General features: G+C 36.3%; 3 protein-coding genes and 1 long non-coding RNA gene across 6 annotated transcripts; 2 read left to right on the plus strand and 2 right to left on the minus strand.

Annotated features, from left to right (window-relative positions):
- Positions 1–208: 208 nt before the first annotated feature.
- Positions 209–4,561, plus strand: LOC140774723 (uncharacterized). The gene is made up of 3 exons (XM_073117816.1): positions 209–519; positions 2,964–3,482; positions 4,070–4,561. The coding sequence occupies exons 1-3, from the start codon at positions 280–282 to the stop codon at positions 4,325–4,327; spliced, it is 1,017 nt and encodes a 338-aa protein (XP_072973917.1). The 5' UTR covers positions 209–279; the 3' UTR covers positions 4,328–4,561.
- A 214-nt stretch (positions 4,562–4,775) lies between these two features.
- LOC140774721 (serine carboxypeptidase 24-like) lies at positions 4,776–9,276 on the minus strand. Of its 2 annotated transcripts, XM_073117814.1 has the most exons (9): positions 8,773–9,276; positions 7,392–7,499; positions 7,182–7,277; positions 7,018–7,110; positions 6,820–6,905; positions 5,565–5,974; positions 5,389–5,484; positions 5,158–5,263; positions 4,776–5,077 (listed from the first exon to the last, which is right to left on the minus strand). In XM_073117814.1, exons 1-9 carry the CDS (start codon positions 9,035–9,037, stop codon positions 4,934–4,936), a joined length of 1,404 nt encoding a protein of 467 aa, XP_072973915.1. In that variant the 5' UTR covers positions 9,038–9,276; the 3' UTR covers positions 4,776–4,933. The 2 variants fall into 2 exon arrangements, with proteins under 2 accessions (XP_072973915.1, XP_072973916.1); XM_073117815.1 differs by lacking the exon at positions 5,389–5,484.
- A 2,161-nt stretch (positions 9,277–11,437) lies between these two features.
- Positions 11,438–13,911, plus strand: LOC140772872 (phosphatidyl-N-methylethanolamine N-methyltransferase). The gene is made up of 2 exons (XM_073115099.1): positions 11,438–11,726; positions 13,494–13,911. The coding sequence occupies exons 1-2, from the start codon at positions 11,470–11,472 to the stop codon at positions 13,741–13,743; spliced, it is 507 nt and encodes a 168-aa protein (XP_072971200.1). The 5' UTR covers positions 11,438–11,469; the 3' UTR covers positions 13,744–13,911.
- Positions 13,912–14,169: 258 nt separating this feature from the next.
- LOC140772873 (uncharacterized) lies at positions 14,170–18,498 on the minus strand. 2 transcript variants are annotated; one of them, XR_012106354.1, is made up of 3 exons: positions 18,400–18,498; positions 17,980–18,169; positions 14,170–15,668 (listed from the first exon to the last, which is right to left on the minus strand). It is a non-coding gene; the product is annotated as an uncharacterized lncRNA (long non-coding RNA). The 2 variants fall into 2 exon arrangements; XR_012106355.1 differs by having other exon boundaries at positions 18,356–18,461.
- Positions 18,499–22,212: the final 3,714 nt, after the last annotated feature.

Below are 22,212 nucleotides of genomic sequence, written 5' to 3' on the forward strand. Positions count from 1 at the left end.
CAAAGATTTCGGGTCATCATCACTCATGTAATCATGTTGGGTTTGAATCATTCGATGGAAATTAAATTGCCAGCAGCTGAGCTTTACCCATCGCCAACAACCAACCCATCTTAGAATAACTCGGACCGGCAAATTACCTCAACCGGACCGGATCCTGAACCGGCGGTGTGTTTTTTTTGGGTAGATAGATAGAAGTCCGGAATTCCTGAACCTTCCGATAAAGCTCCTTGCAGTCTCGGGTACTCTCTCTCTCTCTCTCTCTCTCTCTCTCTCTCTCTGATGGCTTCAATCTTGAGAACTGCGTCTCTCCTCCTTCCTCCGCCGGCCTCGAGCATCACATCGCCGGAGCCTACTAGGAATCTCCCGTGCTTCGCCTTCAAGCGAAGGCCCTCAAGTCCGTTGCAGCTGAAAAAGTTGTCTCCTTTCCCCAGGAGCATCAAAAGATTCCCAACATTTCTACCCTTCGCTGCGTACGGGGAGGCAACGGAGGCCGAGAAAGTCGCGAAGACCGCCGCTCAGGTACCGTTTTGGTGAAAACCCATTAGAGTACTTGTTGGATTTTGCTGTGGTGCACCGGTTTTGGTGGAATTTATTTTGTTGCTATTTCTTATATGGGCCTTTTGATTTTGTGGAAATAAGTGAAATGTTTTGGTTTATTTGGTGGTATGATTTTGGATTTAATATTAATTGTCTTAGTATTGAATTTGATTGCTATAGTTATTGATTAGATTGGATAAGGTTTTTATTGATGTCGTATCATTTGCTGTCTTTTACATTTGGAGGACACCGACATTATGGAGGACAACCCTTGGTAGATAGTGGTATTAAAATTGCATTTGAGAGAAGAGGAGTTCAATTTCGGCGGTGATAATTGCAATGTATAGTCTAGGTTGTAGTTAACCTTCTCGCCGAAAATTACCCATGTGATAAAAAATTGGATGATTAAATATGGGCGTTTGTTGTTTCTAGGATCAATTATTTGTTCAAGGCTTGAATGCAATGCAGTTAATAGACATATTCAATATGTGCAATCATGCAAGTAAGCACAAAGAACTGTAGTCTCGATTCTGTTTATTCACAAATGAATACCAGAAGCCACACCCTTCTCCAATCCGTTGGTTCAAAATGAATACCATATCAAACGCATCATCGAATGAAATAAATGAATAATCAAGTGAGTGAAAGAATCTCAATTCAAACTGAACATTTTGAGCTTTTTTGCCACAAACTTACAGAGGACTATGTCTAAGCCACATGGTTAGCTCGAACGATTTAAAGAAATTCTTTGACTTTCATCTTAATATGTGGAACCCTAATATAGGAAATGCTAATCATTCTGGAATAAATAGAATCAAACTTTCACCTATTAAACTCTGAAGGAGTGAATTTTGCCACAATACAGTAATTAGTCATAACGATTTATGGTCACAATAAGTTTTATTCATAATCATATGGTTTAAATTTTATTACACCAACATTATTGGAAAATCTATCATACCACATAACTAGCACACAAGACACCTGTCATTCTAAGGTGTTTAAACTCATTGTTTTACAGATTCGGTCTCGTACCAATCAATCTCATTTTTCTTTGATTTTAGAAAATAAGCAAGTTCGACCATGGAACAGACGGTTGATGAGTCCTAATCTGAGACTTTGAGCCATATATTTTTATAGATGGAATAGTGATTGAGACTTCTACTATTGATCCTTAGAGTAGGTTTAGCTGTCAGCTTTTTCGCCGACAACTTTGTGTAGGACTCTTAATAACGACTTTCATATAAGCATGGAAGTCTTAATTTTAACAAAGTTCTGGGGGTATTTTTCCATCACATTGTATTCTTGAAAACTTTAATTTGTCGTACATCTTATTTTTCACCTTAGCAGGTATACCAACAGAAGAAGCTTGAGGAAATAGAAATTTCTTATACATTCATGAACCTATATTTGTAAAGAATTGAGGGATATAGAGGAATTCAGGGTAGAAGCACGGCAATCCTCATATTGATAAGCTTACTGAAAATTCTGAGAAAGCAACTGTGCTTACTGAATGCGTCATGACTTATCTAAGCAAAGTCTTGTGGGACAACTGAAACAAATCTTAAGGTTAGGTAGCAAGGAAAAAAAAAAAAGAATGCAAGATATGGTGGGAGTCTTGTGCTTTGGGATGCCTTACTAGTTTTAGGCAGATATGGACAACCTGACAATTGGACATGTGATGGAAGAGCTGCAGAGGGTCACAACTCACAACTTACATTTTTTGGTATTCAGAAGTTGTACTTTTTGGAAGTTCATTCTGCCTTTAATAAGTGCCTATTGCAAGTCAACCTCTTTCTGCTTCTTCTGAAGTTGTAGAAATTTGTCCCTGTTTCAATTCCTTTGTCACAAGTGATTAATGGTAATTATAACTTGATATTCAGTTCATGGAAGAAGAAATAATAGAGATCTTGCTTTTCTGTCCACAAAATCCTGGCATTTGTGTACTGCCATTTTTTTTGCATGTTGCTTTATCTTTGCTTTTTGTATCCCTACTATTGTTTTGCAATCTGTTCTTTTTGTTTTGTTTCTGTTGTTTGTACCTTTATTTTTATACAGATATATATCCATTTTCAGAATCACATTTACATATTATTAAGCAAACATGAAAGATGTTATCATCCTTCTAGAAGATTCCTTGGCCAAAAGGACTCTATACTATTATCTTGCAATTGAAGTATAAATATTTGTTTCATTCTCTAACTTAAGTGCTATCCTGTAATTAAACTATGAAGCTCATTTCCTATTCATTTTCAGTCCATTGTGATACTTTGTAGATGGTCTTTAGTGAATGCACTAGTATTGTTCCTTGATGCATACTAGTTTCTATACTTTGATGGTCTATTTTTGCCATTTTCTTGCTTTATTATTTACTGTGTCATTACTTGTATGTCTGTCATATTCATACTGAAATTTTTGTACTATAGGAGGATTCAGATGAGGAAGTCCCTATAGAAAGTAATGCTGGTGATGATGGTACTGTTGGTACAGAAGAAAAGGTTACTTCAGCTTTAATGATGTTGCTGCAATCATACAAAGAAGCTTTGGTTAATAATGATGAAGCCAGAGTTGCTGATATAGAGGCCTTTCTGCTGTCTATGGAGGATGAGAAGAACTCTCTTGAAAAGAAAATTTCTACTTTGACAGAAGAATTGACAATTGAACGTGACCGAGTTCTGAGGATCAGTGCTGACTTTGATAACTTCAGAAAAAGGACGGAGAGAGAAAGGCTTTCTTTGATGACCAATGTGCAAGGAGAGGTTATAGAGAGCCTATTGCCTGTTCTTGACAACTTTGAAAGAGCTAAAACTCAAATAAAAGTGGAGACAGAAGGAGAAGAGAAAGTAAACAACAGTTACCAAAGCATATATAAGCAGTTCATTGAGATTCTGAACTCCTTGGGTGTTGAAGGTTTGGAAACTGTTGGCAATGCTTTTGATCCTCTGGTAAGTTGTTTGATAGTGCAAAAACAAAATTTGTTGCTGGTTAAGTACTTTAATTTAGATGTTTCATATTTTTCATAGATGGTAGACCTCAAGGGACCATGTTTCATGCACACTATCCTGTCTTAACTTCCATGCACAATTACATCTAATTGGGATTAAAGCTAAACTAATATACTTATATGTATATTTGAGTACTTTCTGAGACCTGCAATCCAGCTGCTATTATACCCTTACTGAGATTGTCACATACATTTCTGATACGTTTTGCTACAATTAGTTATGCAAAGCAACTGCTTCAGAAAGAGCATAGTCATCCAGTTTAAGCTCATGCACTGTAGGAACAATCAAATTGGGTTCTCCTAGAGTTAGAAGATGGTTACTGGGACAAATGACATTGATATTATTTAAAAACAGAAACTCCGTATAGATTTAATTCCTTTTGTATATAAATGACCAAAATGTTTGTATGGGAGAATTGTTTTCTCTTTAGTTTCCTTTGTGAAGAAAGGTCCTTAGAATCATTATTCATCACTGGTGCATGTCAATAGCATTACTCACAAGCTTTCATTTCTCTCTTGAAAATTAAGCTTCATGAGGCAATAATGCGCGAAGACTCGGTAGAATTCGAAGAAGGCATTATCACTCAAGAATTTCGTAAAGGTTTCAGACTTGGGGAGCGGTTATTACGACCTTCAATGGTAAAGGTATCTGCAGGACCAGGCCCTGCAAAGATTGAAGATGAAGACATAGCAGCAGATGAAGACAGCGGACTTCACAAAAAGAGAGATGAAGACAGCGGAGAAACGAGTGAGGAAAGCAGTGATGAAAGTGGAGATTCTGAGTAAATTCATTTCTTTATATGTTTCATGAGTCAATTTTGTTAGAGATCCAGAAATTCCGAAGCTTTTTCGGAATTTTGCCACAAATTTGTAGCTTAGCAGATATTCAACATTGCGGCGATTATCCTTGGAAGTAATCACACACATACACATGATATACTCCAAGATTAGTTTTGTTGCTGAATTTATGTAGATCTGATATTCCTCGTATTATTTTTAATTGCATAAATACTTTCCCAATGAGCTTATTTCTCTTGCACACTAAGGTGACCTTTTATCTGTAAACCTTATTCAATCTGTTAAGTATAGTGCAAAGCCATTGCACTTTTTCTTAACATGATTTCTCAGCATTATTATCTCCAACTATGTTCGACAATATCCTTCTTGCATGAGGATAAATTGCTGAACTGGTTTGAAATTGGCCACAAGTTTCAAAAAAGAGGGAGAATGCACAATTAATTTACTTTTCAATTGCTGACCCCATAGTTTCTATGGGAAGAATTTGCTCCAATGAATTAATTATACATCTTGATACTAATCAGACAGCTTTGAGCGACATCAATCCCCTAATCAATTCCAAACCAAAGTGCCCTCTCCATCCATCAACAGCTCCTAAGACTTGGGAAGTTGCTTCCCTGCTAGGAATGACTGGAAGAGCCTCAATGCTCTCCTAGGCTGAAACAGTGGCACCTCATGCCCTGCTCCTCTCACTGAGGCAAATGTTAGCCCTTCATACACCTCTGACCATCCTCCAACCTACACAAATTTATACCTTCAAATATTAAAAAGGAAGCAATTAACCACCACCAAGCTTTGTGAGCATATACAATCAATACCTGTCTGCCTGCATACCATGGATACCATGGAATCTTAACATTGAGACGAAGGCGACCGATCGAAAACCTGGTCGCAGTGACCGGAACCACCGAGTCTGTATCTCCGCTGCAATCCGAATCACCGTGTCAAATTATTAGATTCCGATATTTTAATTATAAAAGAGTATCTTAATGCACGAGACTCCTATATATATATATATATATATATATATATATATATATATATAGTACCTAAACACCCATATCCTTAGGCCAGCCCTAATCAACTCCTTGTACGTGGGCAGCATGGAGAATTGAGAATCTTGCCACTCCTTGATTAGTGTATCGCTGCAATTAGAAATCAATCAAATGATGACCACCGTACACGTGGGGTCTTGTTGCTACATGACTTAGCCTCGAGAACTGACCTGCATGCAGTCCACTTGTAGGGGATCCCTGTCGTATTTGCATGCATAGCTTTCTGTACGTCCGGCCGGTTGTAGTACTTCTCGGCATAGTTCTCGATGCACGGGTCGTAGCCGTACGACCGGCGGCGGATTAGGGTGTTCTTAAGCCTCAATGGCCGGGCGGCGGCCGCGGCGGTGGAGTTGGAGGCCGCGCAGGAAGGGGTATAGATGCTGTACTGATCGATGTCGCCGAACTCGTGGTTCATGACATAGTCGACGGCGTGATCACACCGGCGGGAGGTCTTGGCGGCGGCGAAGTTGCACGAGGCGAGGATGGACCGGTAGCTCCGGTCGGATATCATGGCGTGAGTCCACCAGTAGGACACCGTGCCGATGTTGTCGTAGTAGTTGTCGGTGACGGCGTTGCCGACCTGCGCCGGCCGGAAAAGTGGCATGCATGAGACTAACTAGCACACAATAAGGGGTGCAATCTAGCCTAATTTCAATTGTAAACGAGGCGAGCTCTTGATTATGTTGACAATCCCACAGTATTTTAAACTAATCCGATATAGTATTTATGCATTATATAAATGTGATATAGCTAATAGGGGCTAATTGAATATGATTCGGTTAAATATGTCCAAAGATTGGATTCATATTGGTTTAATTTTGTCATTCAGACTCAAATCGGATTCACATTAAATTGGCCAATGGACCGGATTTGAATTCTTCATGAATAACCAACATAATATGAAGTAAAAAAAATTATTAAAAAAACGAATCACTTCTTTCTGAACTCAACTATAATAATTTAATAGCTAAATATTGGAGCACAATTTTTTTATTATCTCACTAAAAATGATACAAGCTAAACGTATTAAACAAATATAACAGTAATTTGAAGGTTATTTTTCGTGAGACTCTAAATTATTAATATTATATAGTAATTAGAGTAATCTAAGACTTTTATTTATATAATTTAAGTATCGGACTACATAACTATTATCTACGAATTGTTTTAGCAAAAAAATATATATATATATATTTATGGGAACTTCAATATATGGATGTTTGTTATTGAATTTACCTATATCAAACCAGACCCATTTATTAGATGAATCAAAAAATTAAAATTAATATTCGAGTTAGTCAGATTTAGAACCAATTTGATATCGAAAAATTAATTTAGATCCGGTTACAATCCTAATAGGAGACAAAAGGAACGACAGTAAAAGGATTAAAAATTTTAAAGGTTATATTTCCTAGAAATACTCACAAGAACTCCCTTGAGGTTGATGAAAGGTTTTGATGAAGCTTTATTGTACTCAACTATTTTCTTTGCCAACTGAGGTACATAGTGCCCTAACATGCAAGAAATTAACAAGCAATATCAACCATAACGAGTAAAAATGCTAACATTAATTACTTGAAGTATTTATATAAAATGAGACTTCTCATGGTGCATTATACTCACCAGCATAGCTCTCCCCAGAAATATAGAAATCTCGGTATTTATATTGCGGGAATCTTGAGAACCAACCAATTAGGAAAACTATAGCATCCTGAGCTGCATCATTACATATATAAACATAAACGCATATAATTATTTTGAATATTTATAAATAATTTATAACCTACCGGTACGGCCGTCGCCGGAAGTCTTGAGATCGGAGCTAGTATTTGTGTAGGAGAAGCCGACGCCCGCCGGCGATTCGAGAAATAAAATGTTTGCTTCTGGAAAATTAGTATAGTTATGTATCACAAATTTCATAAGGAAATTTGGGTAGAATGTATATATTTGCATTAGATGATAATTATGAATAATATTTACTTGATGCAAATAATTACCTTTGTTCCATGAGTATTTATTGTGATACAAGGACGAACCATTTCGGGTGATCCGAAATGGTCCGATTTCTTCTGATGCTCCATAAGCTACCGAAGAGCAACCTGGACCTGCCAAATAGAAAAACTGGTGAAAAAAAAGTCAAAACTAATTTAAGCATGAGAATTCAGGTTAAACTAGTCAACGCCATCAAGGTAAGTTAGATTGGATTGACCTATTAAGGGGTTACTCATCATGATATCATTAGATGAGCTTAGTTTAATTATTGGAAGTTTTTAACCTTTTGCCTTATAATCATTGTAAACCTGAAGAGTACGAGATACCAATATTTAGTTCAGCTTCTTAGTGGGAGAAGTATATTTCTCACCTATACTTATATGAATTTATGATTTATACACTTAGAATGGAGGTCCTAAAATTCCGGATCTCAGACTTATTAAAATTAATGGTCGAGAGAGGAAAAGCTACATGACTTTTCCCTCTCTCCGGTCCCCTACCTCTCTCTCTCTCTATATATCTCTTTGTCTCTCTCTACACACACACACACACACACAGCCTAGTCAAACTCAAAGTAGAGTGAGAAAGAAGATTGAAGAAGATGAAGGGCAAGAGCAGTGAAGCAAAAGCACAGTACCACTGATTCCTTTCTCCCAGCCTTTTGGGTCAGTCTAAAAGCCAAAGAAAGGTCACAGGCTCTGGGTTTATGCTGCAAAAGAATTTGGTGGACTTGTGTGTTGTTGTTGTTTTTATGCATCTTTTCCACCTCAATGTGATCATAATGGCACAGGAAGAAACAAAGGGAATAAAGCTAGATCTAGTGGTGGTGATATATATTCAAGGAGTGCAGGCTTAATTTGGATCTCTTTGGGTATCAGATAAGACAAATATAAGATTTGCCTAAGTATACACTCACATGAGTCTACTATCATAGAAAGAAAAGATTTCGCATCTAATTGAATTGTATCAACCATAGTAATTGGAGTAATGTATCAATGAATAGTAATGTAAGGCATCCACTTTATTGGCCCAACTATTAAGGACAGGGTCATAAAAAGTGGTGTCTTCAGTTAATGTGGTAGTTATTGTGAACCCAAACAGTAAACACTAGGGTCTCCTCAATTGCTCATCATTTTGGAATAATGTGATTTCCCCAAATATCTTAATATTTGCATGTCCATTTAGGAAAGAGAAAGAAGGAAAAAAAAATACATAGACTGGAGAGGAAGAAGATGTATGAGGTCATAAGGAACTGATCTATGAGGTAAAGTTGCATCTCAAACTTAATTAATTACCTTTGTAATGAGCAAAGTAAAAAAGAACCGATGTTGGAAATTGATGACAACTTAGGAGAAGGAAAGCGAGTAAGGCTGTGGTTGTTCTAACCTCCATTGAGCCAAAGAAGTAGGGGTTTCTTAGCTGCATCGACTTTGGCCTCAGTGAGCCAGTAGAAGAGAGCCCTGCCGTGCTCCTTGTTCACTGTCACATACCCGGAGAACTGCTCGAAGGACACCGGAGGTTGTCCGGGGAGCGCCGAGATCCGATCGAGAGCTTGGTCGACGGGGAAAAAGCCGGCAGAAATTTTGGTGAAAAGCAGTAGTAGAAGGTAGATGGAAGCAAATGAAGCAGTACTACTCCTTTGGCTTCCCATTGCAAGGTAAGTGAGGTTTCTAGTTAATATGGGATTCCAGAGTCTTGGCAGGTATGATGACCCGACATTACTTGTAGACAATGAGATGCATTAATAAAGCTAGAGTTGCATGTATGTAGGTGAATATAGGCTGGTTTAAGTGAAGGTTGGGTGTTACCTACATATCGATGCATTAATGTGTCCTTCATTTATGGGGCTGGATTGGAACCTTTTAAATGACGAGTTCACAACGCAATTAATGCGACTGCCTCTCTCTCTCTCTCTCTCTCTCTCTCTCTCTCTCTAAGATATATGATGGAGTTCTGGAGACCCAGAAGTTAAGGGGAAATTTGTCTTGACCAGTCCACTAAGATGAAAAGAAGAAAGTAAAGATGGAAGAGGATTCTCTGCAGTTCTAGTGTGCAGGAATTCAGTACAGTTGGTTATTGTGATTGACTGCCTATGGTTGGGATAGCAAAGGATCGGCTCTTCATTACGTGACTAGTTTTTTTGGAAGTCACTCTTTGGTCATCAAAGCCTAGCAGCTTTACTAAAGTTGATAATAACTTCCTAGGATTAGAGAGGTCAAACAACAGTAACCAAGTAATTATAATAAAAAAATTATTTCGTGGTTTAACTATTCGACAGTACAATAGCTTACAAGAACAGTTAAATAGTGCAACGGTTTAGAATAATATAAGGAAGAAGATAAATGATATATTTTGGATGGGGTCGCTTAGCTTGGATTAGTGGTTAGGGTTTTTTTTTCCGTGATTAGGGTGGTTGGGAGCGAGGAGCTTTGTGAGGAAGAGGATGAATGATATATTTTAACTAAGTTTTTAAAGTATATAAGGATAAAATATATTTACTATATATATATATCTGTCTCTTAAATATAGAGATTTTTGAGGAATATTGATGCAAATCTATAGCTTTTTTCTTAAAAAAATTCTATGGTACAAAATGCGTGCATGCCTACAAGCACTTAACAAATATTCTACAATGGTTTTTGTTTCTTTTTGTAAACAGTTTCATAGATATGGCATAAGTAAAAGAAAGAAGACAAGGTCGCAGAAGTAATTGCAAATTGTAAGGTTATCATTGCTCGTGATGTTATGTTAGGTCATTACATCAAACACGTAGCGGGCCCCCCCTCTCCTTCAAACTTCAAAGTTTCCACCTCTTGGCAGTAACAGTGTTCGACCACTTGGCCTTACAAAATATTACTTTTATTCCATGGCAGTTCTTGCCTTTGGATCCTAGCAACAGATAGATAACTACTATGCCATACAAGTGGATCGAGTGCAGTAAATCATGCATATATAAGCATCTCTTCTATTTCTTATCTACTAAAATGAAAGAGAGTCTTATTTAAATGGTAGTGATCGAACCTCTCCATTAACCTTTTAAGATGGTAGTGATAGAAAGAAACCAACAGTCTCTCCCTTTAAAGATGCCATTTTTCTAGGCTTCCTCCATTACTCTACTGGATCTGTCATTTCTTTAGGCTTTTGCTTTTTATTAACAGCTCAATTATTTAACTAATTAATAGGATAGATTTCATTTTTACCTCCTTATGCTTTGACTCAGTTCCAAGTTAATTATACCTACAACTTCCTTGATCTAAATTTAGAGTGGCAATGCATTGTCGGACCTCTGAGCAGGCTAGGTTTTGCTCATGTTTAGTTTAAAATTAAATTTATCAAACTCAAACACAAACTAATCTTAAAAAAAATGACTTGAAATACTAGTTCATATAACTCGCTTAATATATAATCTAAATATTGAAATTTATTAAGTACTTAAAATTATATTATTAGATTATTTTTTCCTCAAAACTATTGGTGTATAAATTACCGAATTATTTCTACCGTCATTAAATTTGGCTATATATTTGTTAATAGTTGACTAGTCGTTGCTACTACGGTCAAGCTATTTGATTCTAACAAATATATAATTAGAGAGATAAAATTATATGGGTATCCATATTTTATTTAGGATAAGGATTCGGATACGAATAATAAACATAATTATTATATTTGCTAAGTACAATTACAAATACGCATCAGATGTCAAATATATATATATATATATATATATATATATACTCATTTTAAGATAATTACTAAAATTTATAGATAATCATTAAAAATATGCAAAAAGTAGATTAGAGATTCATATAAGAATATATTAAAAAATATTTTATGTCGCTATTTCTATAATACTTTATACTAAATGATATGCAAATATTGATTTAAATATTATTTTTGAACTCATATTTATTTTATAACTCCTACATTTATCATAGGTCCGACTTGACAAGAAGCTCGTGGGCTAAATAGAATGGGCCGGTCCTCTCGATTACAAGACCGGATTGGGCCATAATCCTGAGCAAGACGTAGGATTTAATTAGACCATTTTGGCTCAGTTAAGCTTGGGAGGAGGAGGTGAGCATGAGTAGAATAATGGCGGCGGCGCTGGTGAGCGTAGGAGTACTCCTCCCCTTCCCCTTCTACTATTGCCTGTGGAACTTCCCGCAGAAATGGGTTGATCTATGCGGGAAAGGGGTCGACCCATGCCATCGAATGGCTCAGATCTCTCACGCCATCAAGGCCGTCCAGTTCGTCTCTCTCCTCTCCGTCGCACGCTTCTCGTGGCCGCCGTGGTACTCCTTCCTCCTCTTCTCTGTGGGTCAGTACCTTAATTTCAAGTGAGTTCTCTTTTTCCCTCTGTTCCTTTGAGCTTTTTTTTTTCTTCTTAATTACTTCATTGTTTTGGGAAATTATCAAGGTTTTGTTTTAATGGGTAACTAGTAGATTGTAATGGAAGAAAGATTGTATCTTGGGGATGTTCCTACTTCTTATTGTAGATCTTAGTATGTGTTCGCATATGGGTACCTTATCTTTGATACGTGTGAGTCTTGGTTTTATGGTATCCAATTGTGAAGACCATAGTAGCATCCTGTACGTTAGACAATGCGATTCCTATGTCATAAATGGTTTCATATGTTTGTCCATTCCGGTATTTGGTTATGCATGTGTTGGAAGGTGGAATTTGTTAAGGTTGGAAAACAATTGGTTCTTTGCTACTCGTGTTATGTTAGAATATTACAGACAGTTATATGTATTGGTATAGTGTGGCCACCGCAAGGATCGTACCGTGGAGTAATATTTTACATGAACTCTTGCTTTTGGCTCCAGTCTCAAGTTAAATTTAGGCTCGATTAGCTTTCATCTCAGCAATTTTTAATGGGAAACTATAGCAAAGGACAAAGGAGCAGTAGACGCATAACATAAGTAGTATAGCAATCCTGTTCTCCAGAATGGAAACACTTCTGTATGCGTTATTTAACACTTTCAGTTTCTGCTCTTTTAACTTGAATTAGAGATCTTCACGTAATAGGCTGTCCTATGATATTTATGCTGGAACAATAGTGGCACTTCTTGTCCATTTTTAATTTTGCAACTCCAGCATGTGAGGCTCTTGTATAATATACTCTACATAAATTTACTTGATGCCCACTTGAGAATTGATTCTATAGTTGTGTAAGGGCCCCCTCCCCCTTCTTATGTTGTAAGCTTCTTCATTTTTTTCCTTCTAGTTGTTAAGATTCAAGGTAGCCTTTCATTCATGTAACAACTGTGTTGCTCTGCCCATCTTTAGAGCGACGTCAAGGAAACATTTAGAAGTTCTCATCAGCCAATTCTAATGCAGCCTCAAGTTACACTTGTTTCAAAAAGTGAAGAAATTTGCTAGTATCCAAGATTTAGTTCTCTATAACAGCTTCATCAATGTGCTTGCATGCATATCATTTGAAGATATTAGTTCTACTCCTCGCTTCTCCAAAAATTGCTGGTATATTTTTTATTTTAAACCTTGTCGATTGCCTGCATGGAGATTGTAAAGTAGTACAGGAATATTTAACCTTCCCTTGCAGTATATATTGCTGTGCCCATGTTAGTATCATAGGCTTGTGAAACAGTCCAAGTCACACCACCACAGTCCGGTAGGTGGCAAAGGGGGTCTGACTCCTCTAATCTATTGAGAAAAATGCAAATGATAGATGTGTCAAGAAAGGTATGCTTTTTAGGAGTTAACATTGTTTGTCTTGAACTGATACGAGCTCTTTTCGCATCATAGTACTCAAGGAGATGCTTATGTTGAAGTATGATAGTTTGTTTCATGTGGAGTTTGTCTACTTTTAAAACCGCCATGTAGTTCCTAGTTACCAGGGGGCATAAATTATGCTATATTTGGGAATTACCTGATATTTTACCCATGCAAATCGCTACTATGAAATTCTTATATTGCCTCGAGCAAAGCCAAGGGAAAATCGTGGACTTTGAAAATGTAGTTAGGGTGTAATCTATGCATCAATATGTACTCACCTTCTGATGGTTCCTCCAACAAAACCCACTCAAATTGGTGGAAAGATTATTAACTATTTCTGCAATGCTGAAATTTTCTTCTGTACTAGGGTATACCAGTTGCTTGGTGAGTCTGGAACGTACTACGGCGTTCGCTTTGGAAAGAACGTGCCATGGGTGACGGAATTTCCTTTTGGCTACATCAAGGATCCACAGTACGTTGGAAGCGTCATGAGTCTTTTGGCAGTTCTATGTTGGGTTCCATTTCAGTATGTGCTTCTCTGGGTACTTGGTTATATTTTTATGATATGGGTGGAATCCAAGGAAGATCCTGCAACTCGGGCTAAATTTCTCACATGATTAGTTACTTGAGATGATCTTAGTGTTAGATATTTCTTCTCCATTTTGGAGTAACCCTTTAGAGATGATGACCGCTGAACTTTAATTCAGTTTGACATCATCCATTTTTCTTAGACCCATAAACATAGTCTTTCGGTTAGCATGCAACTATTTTGTGTCTGATTCAACCTTTCCTGAGCTCCTGGGATATTTTCCATCTTGTTCCATAGAAAGTTTCTTTCGAATGGATCAATCTGTGACATCTTTCCTTCAGATGTTTTGTCTCAAATCTGTGGAAGAAGCATGGAACACCAAGGCACAGCTGAGACATGCAAAGCTAAAACTATACAAACGTCTTTCTTTATCTGAAAAGGATATTATTTAGCAGTAATGGAGAATTGATGTACTTCCGAAATGTCACTCGTCAAGAATCGACTTCAAACACCACTGGTCCATTATTCAGAACATTTCTGATGTCAAAAGGAAGAACATAGAACAAGCGTTTGCTTCCAAAACACAAAACAGTTCAACATAGATTTGTCAGTAAATCTAATAAAAGTTCAACAGAAACTAAAAACCCGAATACTGGATCATCAACTTCCAGTAAGTGTTCTCAGGACAGTGATTTGATATGAAGTAAACATCTCTTCTTCGATTTTGAGCTAGGCAAGAGGTAGGACTACTGGGTTTCCCATACTCCCACTCATCTCTCTTCTCCATGCCAGGAAGACAAGAAGCTTTCAGGAAGAAGTTCCAATGACCTTCACTTCCCAAGTTTCTCCCATGGACTGTCATAGTTTGATATCACCACTTATTGCAACAAATGGTAACTCACACATAAGCTGTTAATTTCCTCGCCAATTTGCTGCAGGGAATCAAGCACGAAATAGAAAGCAGCTAGAAGATAATAGGCAGGTGCTACTTAAAATAAAATAATTTTCTTTACATGGAAAAGTGGGATTCCGACTACCAACTTGCTAAGAAAATGTGATGCCCCATCATGACATGTGCATGTATCCCTAATCTTCTGCACCACTTTCAACAGTAGTTAGCACATACTAAAGTTGTTGCTCCATTAAGGCTTTGGAGGTATCAAGTGCCCACCAAATAGTGGCCTCTCTTTTACCTCTTCCAAATCTTTGACCTAATCTAAAGGCATCATATATTTACTTCAATTTCTTTTAGTGTATATATATATGCATATAGTTTGTTTATTTGATGTTATTTTGCAGAATTGAAATCATTTAATAATCATTCAATAACCTACAGCTTAGATAGGACTCTTTTTCCACCTACACCAACCAAAACTCATATAAACGCTTCACTAGTTTAACAATATCAGCAATATGCAGCAGTCTTAAAAAATTATGTACATAATCTTCAATCTGTATATTACCTATGTAATCTGCACTTTACTGTATATAGAACACATTAACAATGATACATACATAATCCACAACCACTGTTCGATAATAGTGGGCCTGTTTAGATATAAAGAAAAAGAAGTGTGTTTATACTAATAAAAAGTATTGTCTTCTTTGAAGAAAAATATTGTTACTTTTTCAGAAAGCTAACATTACAGGCAAGGCAAACATTTCTCTTCCATCCAAAAACTAGAAATTAAATGCAGGCTGTTAGAACTTTTCTGAATTGGGGAGAAAGTAAGGCAAAGGTAAATTGGTTCAAAAAGAAGGTGATTGTGTGATTCTGCTGGGGAAAACGAATATTTGGTATGCGTAAAGAGAACCACTTTTTATTTAAACATAGTTTAAGAGGTTGTCTTATGATGAAACAGCAAGATAATAAATACTCTACATAGTTCATTCTTTTCACCTGCGTCTTCTTTTTCACTCTTTGTTTGATTCCTTCACAGCATTTGTTTTCTAAAGTTTGAAGAGGGCATGCTCTCCTTGGTACTTCCAATCCTATCCAACACGTTGGCATTTCTAGAAAATGGAAAAGACTAACATAGTGATGGATGGAGGAGCACTTTGTAAATAAACTTGTACAGCTAACTCATTTTGAGTATAGAAATGGAACCGTTAGCAACATCAAACAAGTGCACTAATTTTTTGGCATACATGATTTCTTTTGACAGTTTAGTTCACACAAACAATGACCATATACTACAACTATACAACCTTACATGTGACTGTTTGCTAGTTTGCTTTGTAATTTTGTTTAAATCTAAACCTCTTGCACGATTCATCAAATCAGTATTGTAATACAATTATTCATCAAATCAGTATTGTAATACAATTATTCATCAAATCAGTATCGTAATACAATTTTGGTTGGAGAAGAATGCTCATCTCACTTGATACTTACATTTGTAAATGATTATTCTAACTAACTAACATTCAAGTTATTTTTCATAGAAATCTATACTCACCTGCTATTCCACTGTCTCATTCATACTAATGTGTTCTATTTTGTAGAGTTAAGTTAATCTAAGACTCTATAAGCATGTAAACAGGAATGCAGTATACTTGGTAGTTCATTTAAATTCAAGTCGAGGTTCTCTATGTTCAAAATTAAATGTAATAGAAAAAAAAAACATTTAGCAAGACAGTAAGAATAACATATTAACAAAAAAATAAAGCAAGAAAGGTTCTCAACATTCTGGGCAGACAATTTCCCAAGATTGAGTGTTCTAAAAAGCAGTTTTCTTGTTTGTGCTCGAAAAGCCTTACTGGCAGGCTGTTTAGGCTTACTTAAAAGAAAGTCATGCAAAGTGAATAATTTTTCATGGTTTAGATTTCCAGAAAATTGGTATAATGCAGTAGAGTCTGGCTTAAATAACAGATGAATAAATCTGGAAGCAAATATGAAAAGGTAAAGATTAGTAATATCAGTCATATAACTACATAAACAAAGTAACATGTTTTGCAACCATTCATACCACAATGAGGACAAATTTACATTATTATAGCTTCATATGTGTTGTCAACTCATACCAAAAAGCATAATTATTCTAAATCTAATTATATATATCGGAGTGACAGGTGATATCCAATGTAATCTAATTTCCTATACGCTTGTGAGATCCAGGGGATCAAGTGCCATCTGATGATTGATACATCAGTATTCCAATCTTGCAATGTCCATCCTCATCATGCTTGTCAACCAAGGAGAGGGAAGTAATACCGGAGGACTGTTTGGGAGAAGAAATGGCTACAATGATGCCAAGTGTTTAGCAGCAGTCTGACGACCTTTAAATTGAACAAGACGAATGAGAGTTTTAACAATTTACAAGCAAACAGTTGCATATGAAGTCTATATTAAATACTTGTGTAGCCTCAGATATGACCTAATTGATATTAATCTTGCGCTACAGGCTCCATATTTGTAACGAGTTTATCAGAAATTTGTTCAGCTATTTATGATACCCTAGAGCTAAAATGTGCAACCGGGTATGAATGTTTTGGTTAAATACCAGCTTATTTGAACCTCAAAGGTTTCCCAAACATACAAATCCGTGTCAAACATAGATATACATCTTCTGACTAAATTTCCATTGGGTATTATAGGGCCCAATTGTGGATTAAAATATACTGCATTCAATCTGCATATAACAAAGTATGGAGCTGATAGCTTCTTGCTGAAGAACGCTTTTGGATAACCTTGTAATGACCAAAATGGTGAATCTAATTGCATATACAACGCCATACTAAGTGAAGATAGAAAGCATCAATTTACTGATGCAGAAAGCTATGATCTACCACTACTTTGGCTATAACCAATTAGCATATATATAAGACCAAACAATGCAAGACGTCTTTATGTTGCCCAGATATTTTGCATCGTGAACTGATTCACAACAATGCAAAATCAAATCCTATTCATGTCGAGGTGAAGGACCAACTGGAACCAAAATCTCAGGGATCTTTCCATCAAACAAAACACAAGTTTAAGCAAGGAAAATCTAGGATAACTCTAAGGAATAATTGGATCAAAATAACCATATTTTGCAACTCAAAATAATTAATAATTCAAGGGTAAGAGAGATCTCGATAAATATACTATAATATCTATTTCTTTCCTTCTCCCACTTTGGATAATCAAATTTAAAAATTACCCAAGAGAAGTCGACAAGGGAAGTTTTATCAGAAGGTTAAAAACTTTAGCAGGTCAGAAAGGAATACACACAAAATAAATTTTAAAAAATCACACTCACATAATCGAGAAAAGAAGCCAGTCGAACGGTAGACAGAAGTACTAACAAATGATTGGAGGCCAGAGCTACAAATTACCAACCTGAGACGAAGTTGAGAAATCTTTGGTCCTACTTTGTCTCTCCTAAATCTGATGAGATCGTGATGAGATCTTGTGTCCTAGGGCACAGAGATCAGATCTACTATGCTAGAAGTAGCTCGGTTCGACGCTCCAACCCAAAATAATATGCAAATCCAAAGGTTGGAGAAAGAATAAAAGCCACATGAATAACCTGCACATAGAAAGAAACAGTAAAGCACCGAAGACCGCACGCGTCTAAATCTGATAGGATTCGACTTGGGTGCGAGTTCCGAGAAGGAGAGCTGACAGAGAGAGCAGTGAGCACACAACTGCGAGAGCATCGATCGATGCAGATCACCACTGTGTGCTCACTCTCTTCTGTCACCACCCCGCGTACCAAATCGATCCACCAGAGAAGGAAAGATGGAAGTGAAATCCAACATCTCATCGTTGTGTACGCTTCCAACTTCAACGAAGACTTAGGTTTGGAGAGAAGAGAAGGCCGTCAAGATCTGAACATTCTCTCCTTCCTCTTCCTTTTATAGGAGTATTCTCCCCCTTGTTAGGGTAGACAACAAAGGTATATGAGGATTTATGAAGCAGATAGGCGTTAAAAGTATAAAATATGTGATACATAAAATAAAAAATAAAGAATAAAACAAACTCGAGGCTGGTTCAAGCTCAACAACATATTGGACTACATCATGCTTTGACTAGAATAACCACATTTACCTTTCTCCTACCCCAAGATTAATTTCCAGCAGAGTTTAAATAAGCCAAGTATAGGGTATTATGTTTACTCTTTTTTCAAGTTGTAATTAATGGCAACAAAATATGAAATCTTCTTCGAAGATTAAATAAAAAAGTTGACTACTAATAGCTTATGCCTGATAAGAATCAAGATTATCTTGGCAAATATTTTGACTCTTTAGGTCGTCCTATAATCTAAGGCAAGAAACCTAGTGCAACAGCTCAGTAAGACATAAAATGTTCTTAGAATAATAAGAATATACTCAACATTCAACAATTAATGGAGCATTTCTTAGCATAAAAAACTACCATTAATTGCCAAGGCATAATAAAGTTGATCGTAGTGATGCTTTCCATCCAATGGCAGATGAATATTTATGTCTGAACCATGAAGTCCACAGACCATTATTTAAGCATCCGACCGTACGCAGATGGCGTAGAGATTAACACGACAGAACCGTGCGATCGGTGCTATGATGGGACTGCGTGGAGTTATTCCACAAGTACGTCGATAGATCAACTTGTATCCAAGTGAGCGTAGACATGCTTCCAAATAACTACCGAGATTTCTTAAAATGGTAAACCACTATGAAGGCGTGCTGAGTTGTTTGGTTGCTTTTGATATCCTCGAAGTCCTCCCATCTATTGGTTCCTTTGGATTCCATACCCAAGTGGGTGATTGGAGACCATATTGTTTAAGATCATGTCTTAGGGTGGGAAGCACGACATATTAAGAAAGACTAACACGTTCGACGTCTTTAAAAGTTAAACCAGAATATTTATACAGAAGACCACTAAAATAAGCGTTCAAAAAACCGAGATATGGATAGCAGAAGATGAGAAGGGATAGTTCCTGTTGCTTATGTAAAATTACTAACTACATGGAATAAAGATCCATGTAATTTGATTATTTCCTATGTTTAATGAGCTTTCGTATGCTAATGAAATTAATTATCGCTTTATTTGCCATTTTATCAGATAAATAAATAGATAGCCGTAGAATACAGGCATGAATATATAAACATACAAAATTAAACATCTACTGAAATCGACATCGCATTTTCCTTATAATAAATCAGAAATGAACCACAAAAGATAAATGACTTCTAGAAATAGTTTAACTCACGTATTAAAAACTCATTAAAAATAACACGTAGACCTTGCACGGTAGTGGAATGTTTCAGCTTGCTATCGACCTGATTCTTAAAAACGGGATCTTGATGTCCTGTCAAACAATAGTCTGATTTTTGCATCTTAAAAATTCAGCAACAAAATTTGATTGCAGTGGAACAAGGTAATATTAGAGACAGTTTACAAGGGCACTACATCAAATAAAACTGAGGACTATCATACAAGTGATTATATCCAAAAACTAGTAGAGATGCACTATTTAACAACACATTGCATTATTCAGTAACTGGTCTGGAGTACCACAATAAATCTCATGTTATAGTAATATTACAACCACAAAGGATTTTAACTTATTAACAGATGGGTGTTATCATATCCTAATTTTGGATGTATGTTAGCCCCATTAGTTTATCATTCTTCATTGAAATATCAAAAGCAACTAAAATAGAGGCCTTGTAACAGTTCTATCATGGTTGAGAGAATTGATATAGATGATTGACATCATAAGATAGAAGAGGAAACAACTGTCTTCAGTGATAATTTAGCAGCACCAGGTACTAAGGATAGAAAAAAGAGCTAGCCATCTAAGACATGTTAAGGTGTTACTACGATATTAAAGATGTATCAGCTAACATCTAAATATAGTTGAATAGCAGAAAGGATTAACGTGACACACCACAGCTCTTATTGCGTTGGATAAATAGAAATTTGCTTTTTTCAACATAACTTTTTTTACATGAACCTACTTCTTACTACTGCATATTAAGACATAAATTTTATAATGGGGCACACCATTCTAATTGCCTTATTATATACCAAAAGCTGATTAGTTCCCAGTACGCCAACAAACTTGAAATGTTCTCATTATAGCTATAACAAGTAAAAAGAAAAGAAAAGGAGCCTAATATCTTAAGCACATTAAACATATGAAATCATAAAAGCAACATATTTCTTTCAGAACTTGAACGTTAAAAAGTAAATGATATCTAATAAGGTATATGTCAGAACCTAAAACGCTTCAGTTGAGCTTAGATAACAAAATTTCTTCCCGTTTCTCTTAATTTATCATCTCTAGTCGTTTTTTATGTTTTGTTAGATATATATAGGCTAATCAGGATTGATGTAATAGTATGCGACGGAATGCATCTCGATCTTCCACCCAAATATTCGAAGACTCAAATCTGTAAAAGGATACATGAAAATTCTTCTTGCTAGGCATCCACCTCAAGAGTAAAATTGGACCTGTTAACTAGAAAAGGGAAAAAGAAAAAATGCTATGTAACTTTAAACTCTAAATAAATACAAGGCTATGATCAATTTATGCCAAGCATAGTACTATTTCAAAACATTAAAGGACGAATGGAAATTTAAAAGATAGCAAAATGCATTTTTGTGCATCACCCTACATTAACAAGTAAGCTCGCTGATATAGAATCAAAATTATAGGAGCATCAAATTTATACTGTAACAACTAAATAATAATTGTAGGAAGAAAAAATATAAAGCAAAACAAATGTTGTTTTACTGAAAAGTTCTCTAGTATGTAGCTGAAATGTTCTCTAGTACTGAAAAGTGATCCAATAATAAGTATATCATATCATATCATATCCTTCATGAAAGGGAAGAAAAGTCGGAAATGAATTTAGTAATGCTTACCTAGCAGACCTCCATAATGACATATACTGCTTGAAATTCAAAGAATTTGATAAAAGGAACTACCAACGAGTGGGCAAAAATACCAAACATAAAAACTTCTCAAGATGATTCATTGTAGAACTGTCCATGCTAGTTTAACAAAAAGGTATTTTTATGTCCAAATCTTATCGAATAAACAAGATGAAGTTTACAATGCAATCATTTATCTTTCACTTTCTTATCTTCCTCAATATTTCTCTCAATTGGACGGCGAATCAAGAATCACAATGTCATGATTAAATTTTCTAAATTATTTCACCATCTGAAAGGATGCTTCACAGATTGTGAATCCACCTAAACTAATACAAACTTGAACTTCTTAAATAGACTATGTGTCTATGAGGTTGCAAAACGTGCAAATTACAATTACTCATTGCAACCTAAAAGAGGATATACACAGTTTCATTTTTTACTCTACTAGGGTTTATTTCCCTAGTTTCTCCCCAGCACCGTAGCCGCCTTCTCCCTCTCCCCTCCCCCACCCAATAAGACCAGGTTGAGGGAAGGGGCTTGGCCCCCATCGTGGTGGACTCCCTTCCCTCCTCACCTCGTCCTCTCTCTCGCCTGCCTGTTTGCCATGGGTGAGTGCCCTCGAGTCTGCTCGTCGACACGACGAGGTGTGGGAGAGAGGGGTTGGGAGTGTGGCTGAGTCGTTTCTTGCCTCCCACAAATTGGCTC

This window comes from Typha angustifolia, chromosome 13 (assembly GCF_048772165.1).
Source record: "Typha angustifolia cultivar Huaian chromosome 13, ASM4877216v1, whole genome shotgun sequence".
In the NCBI taxonomy this organism is placed as follows: Eukaryota; Viridiplantae; Streptophyta; class Magnoliopsida; order Poales; family Typhaceae; genus Typha; species Typha angustifolia.

Bases quoted from the DNA above. Each gene is read 5' to 3' on its own strand.
- LOC140774723 (XM_073117816.1), top strand. From the start codon at position 280: ATGGCTTCAATCTTGAGAACTGCGTCTCTCCTCCTTCCTCCGCCGGCC. The intron at 520-2,963 runs GTACCGTTTTGG...TTTGTACTATAG, and splicing joins TCGCGAAGACCGCCGCTCAG to GAGGATTCAGATGAGGAAGT. The intron at 3,483-4,069 runs GTAAGTTGTTTG...TTGAAAATTAAG, and splicing joins GCAATGCTTTTGATCCTCTG to CTTCATGAGGCAATAATGCG.
- LOC140774721 (XM_073117814.1), bottom strand. From the start codon at position 9,037: ATGGGAAGCCAAAGGAGTAGTACTGCTTCATTTGCTTCCATCTACCTT. The intron at 7,111-7,181 runs GTAGGTTATAAA...GTAATGATGCAG, and splicing joins TTCCGGCGACGGCCGTACCG to CTCAGGATGCTATAGTTTTC. The intron at 5,485-5,564 runs GTCAGTTCTCGA...TTCTAATTGCAG, and splicing joins TACAAGTGGACTGCATGCAG to CGATACACTAATCAAGGAGT.
- LOC140772872 (XM_073115099.1), top strand. From the start codon at position 11,470: ATGAGTAGAATAATGGCGGCGGCGCTGGTGAGCGTAGGAGTACTCCTC. The intron at 11,727-13,493 runs GTGAGTTCTCTT...CTTCTGTACTAG, and splicing joins GGTCAGTACCTTAATTTCAA to GGTATACCAGTTGCTTGGTG.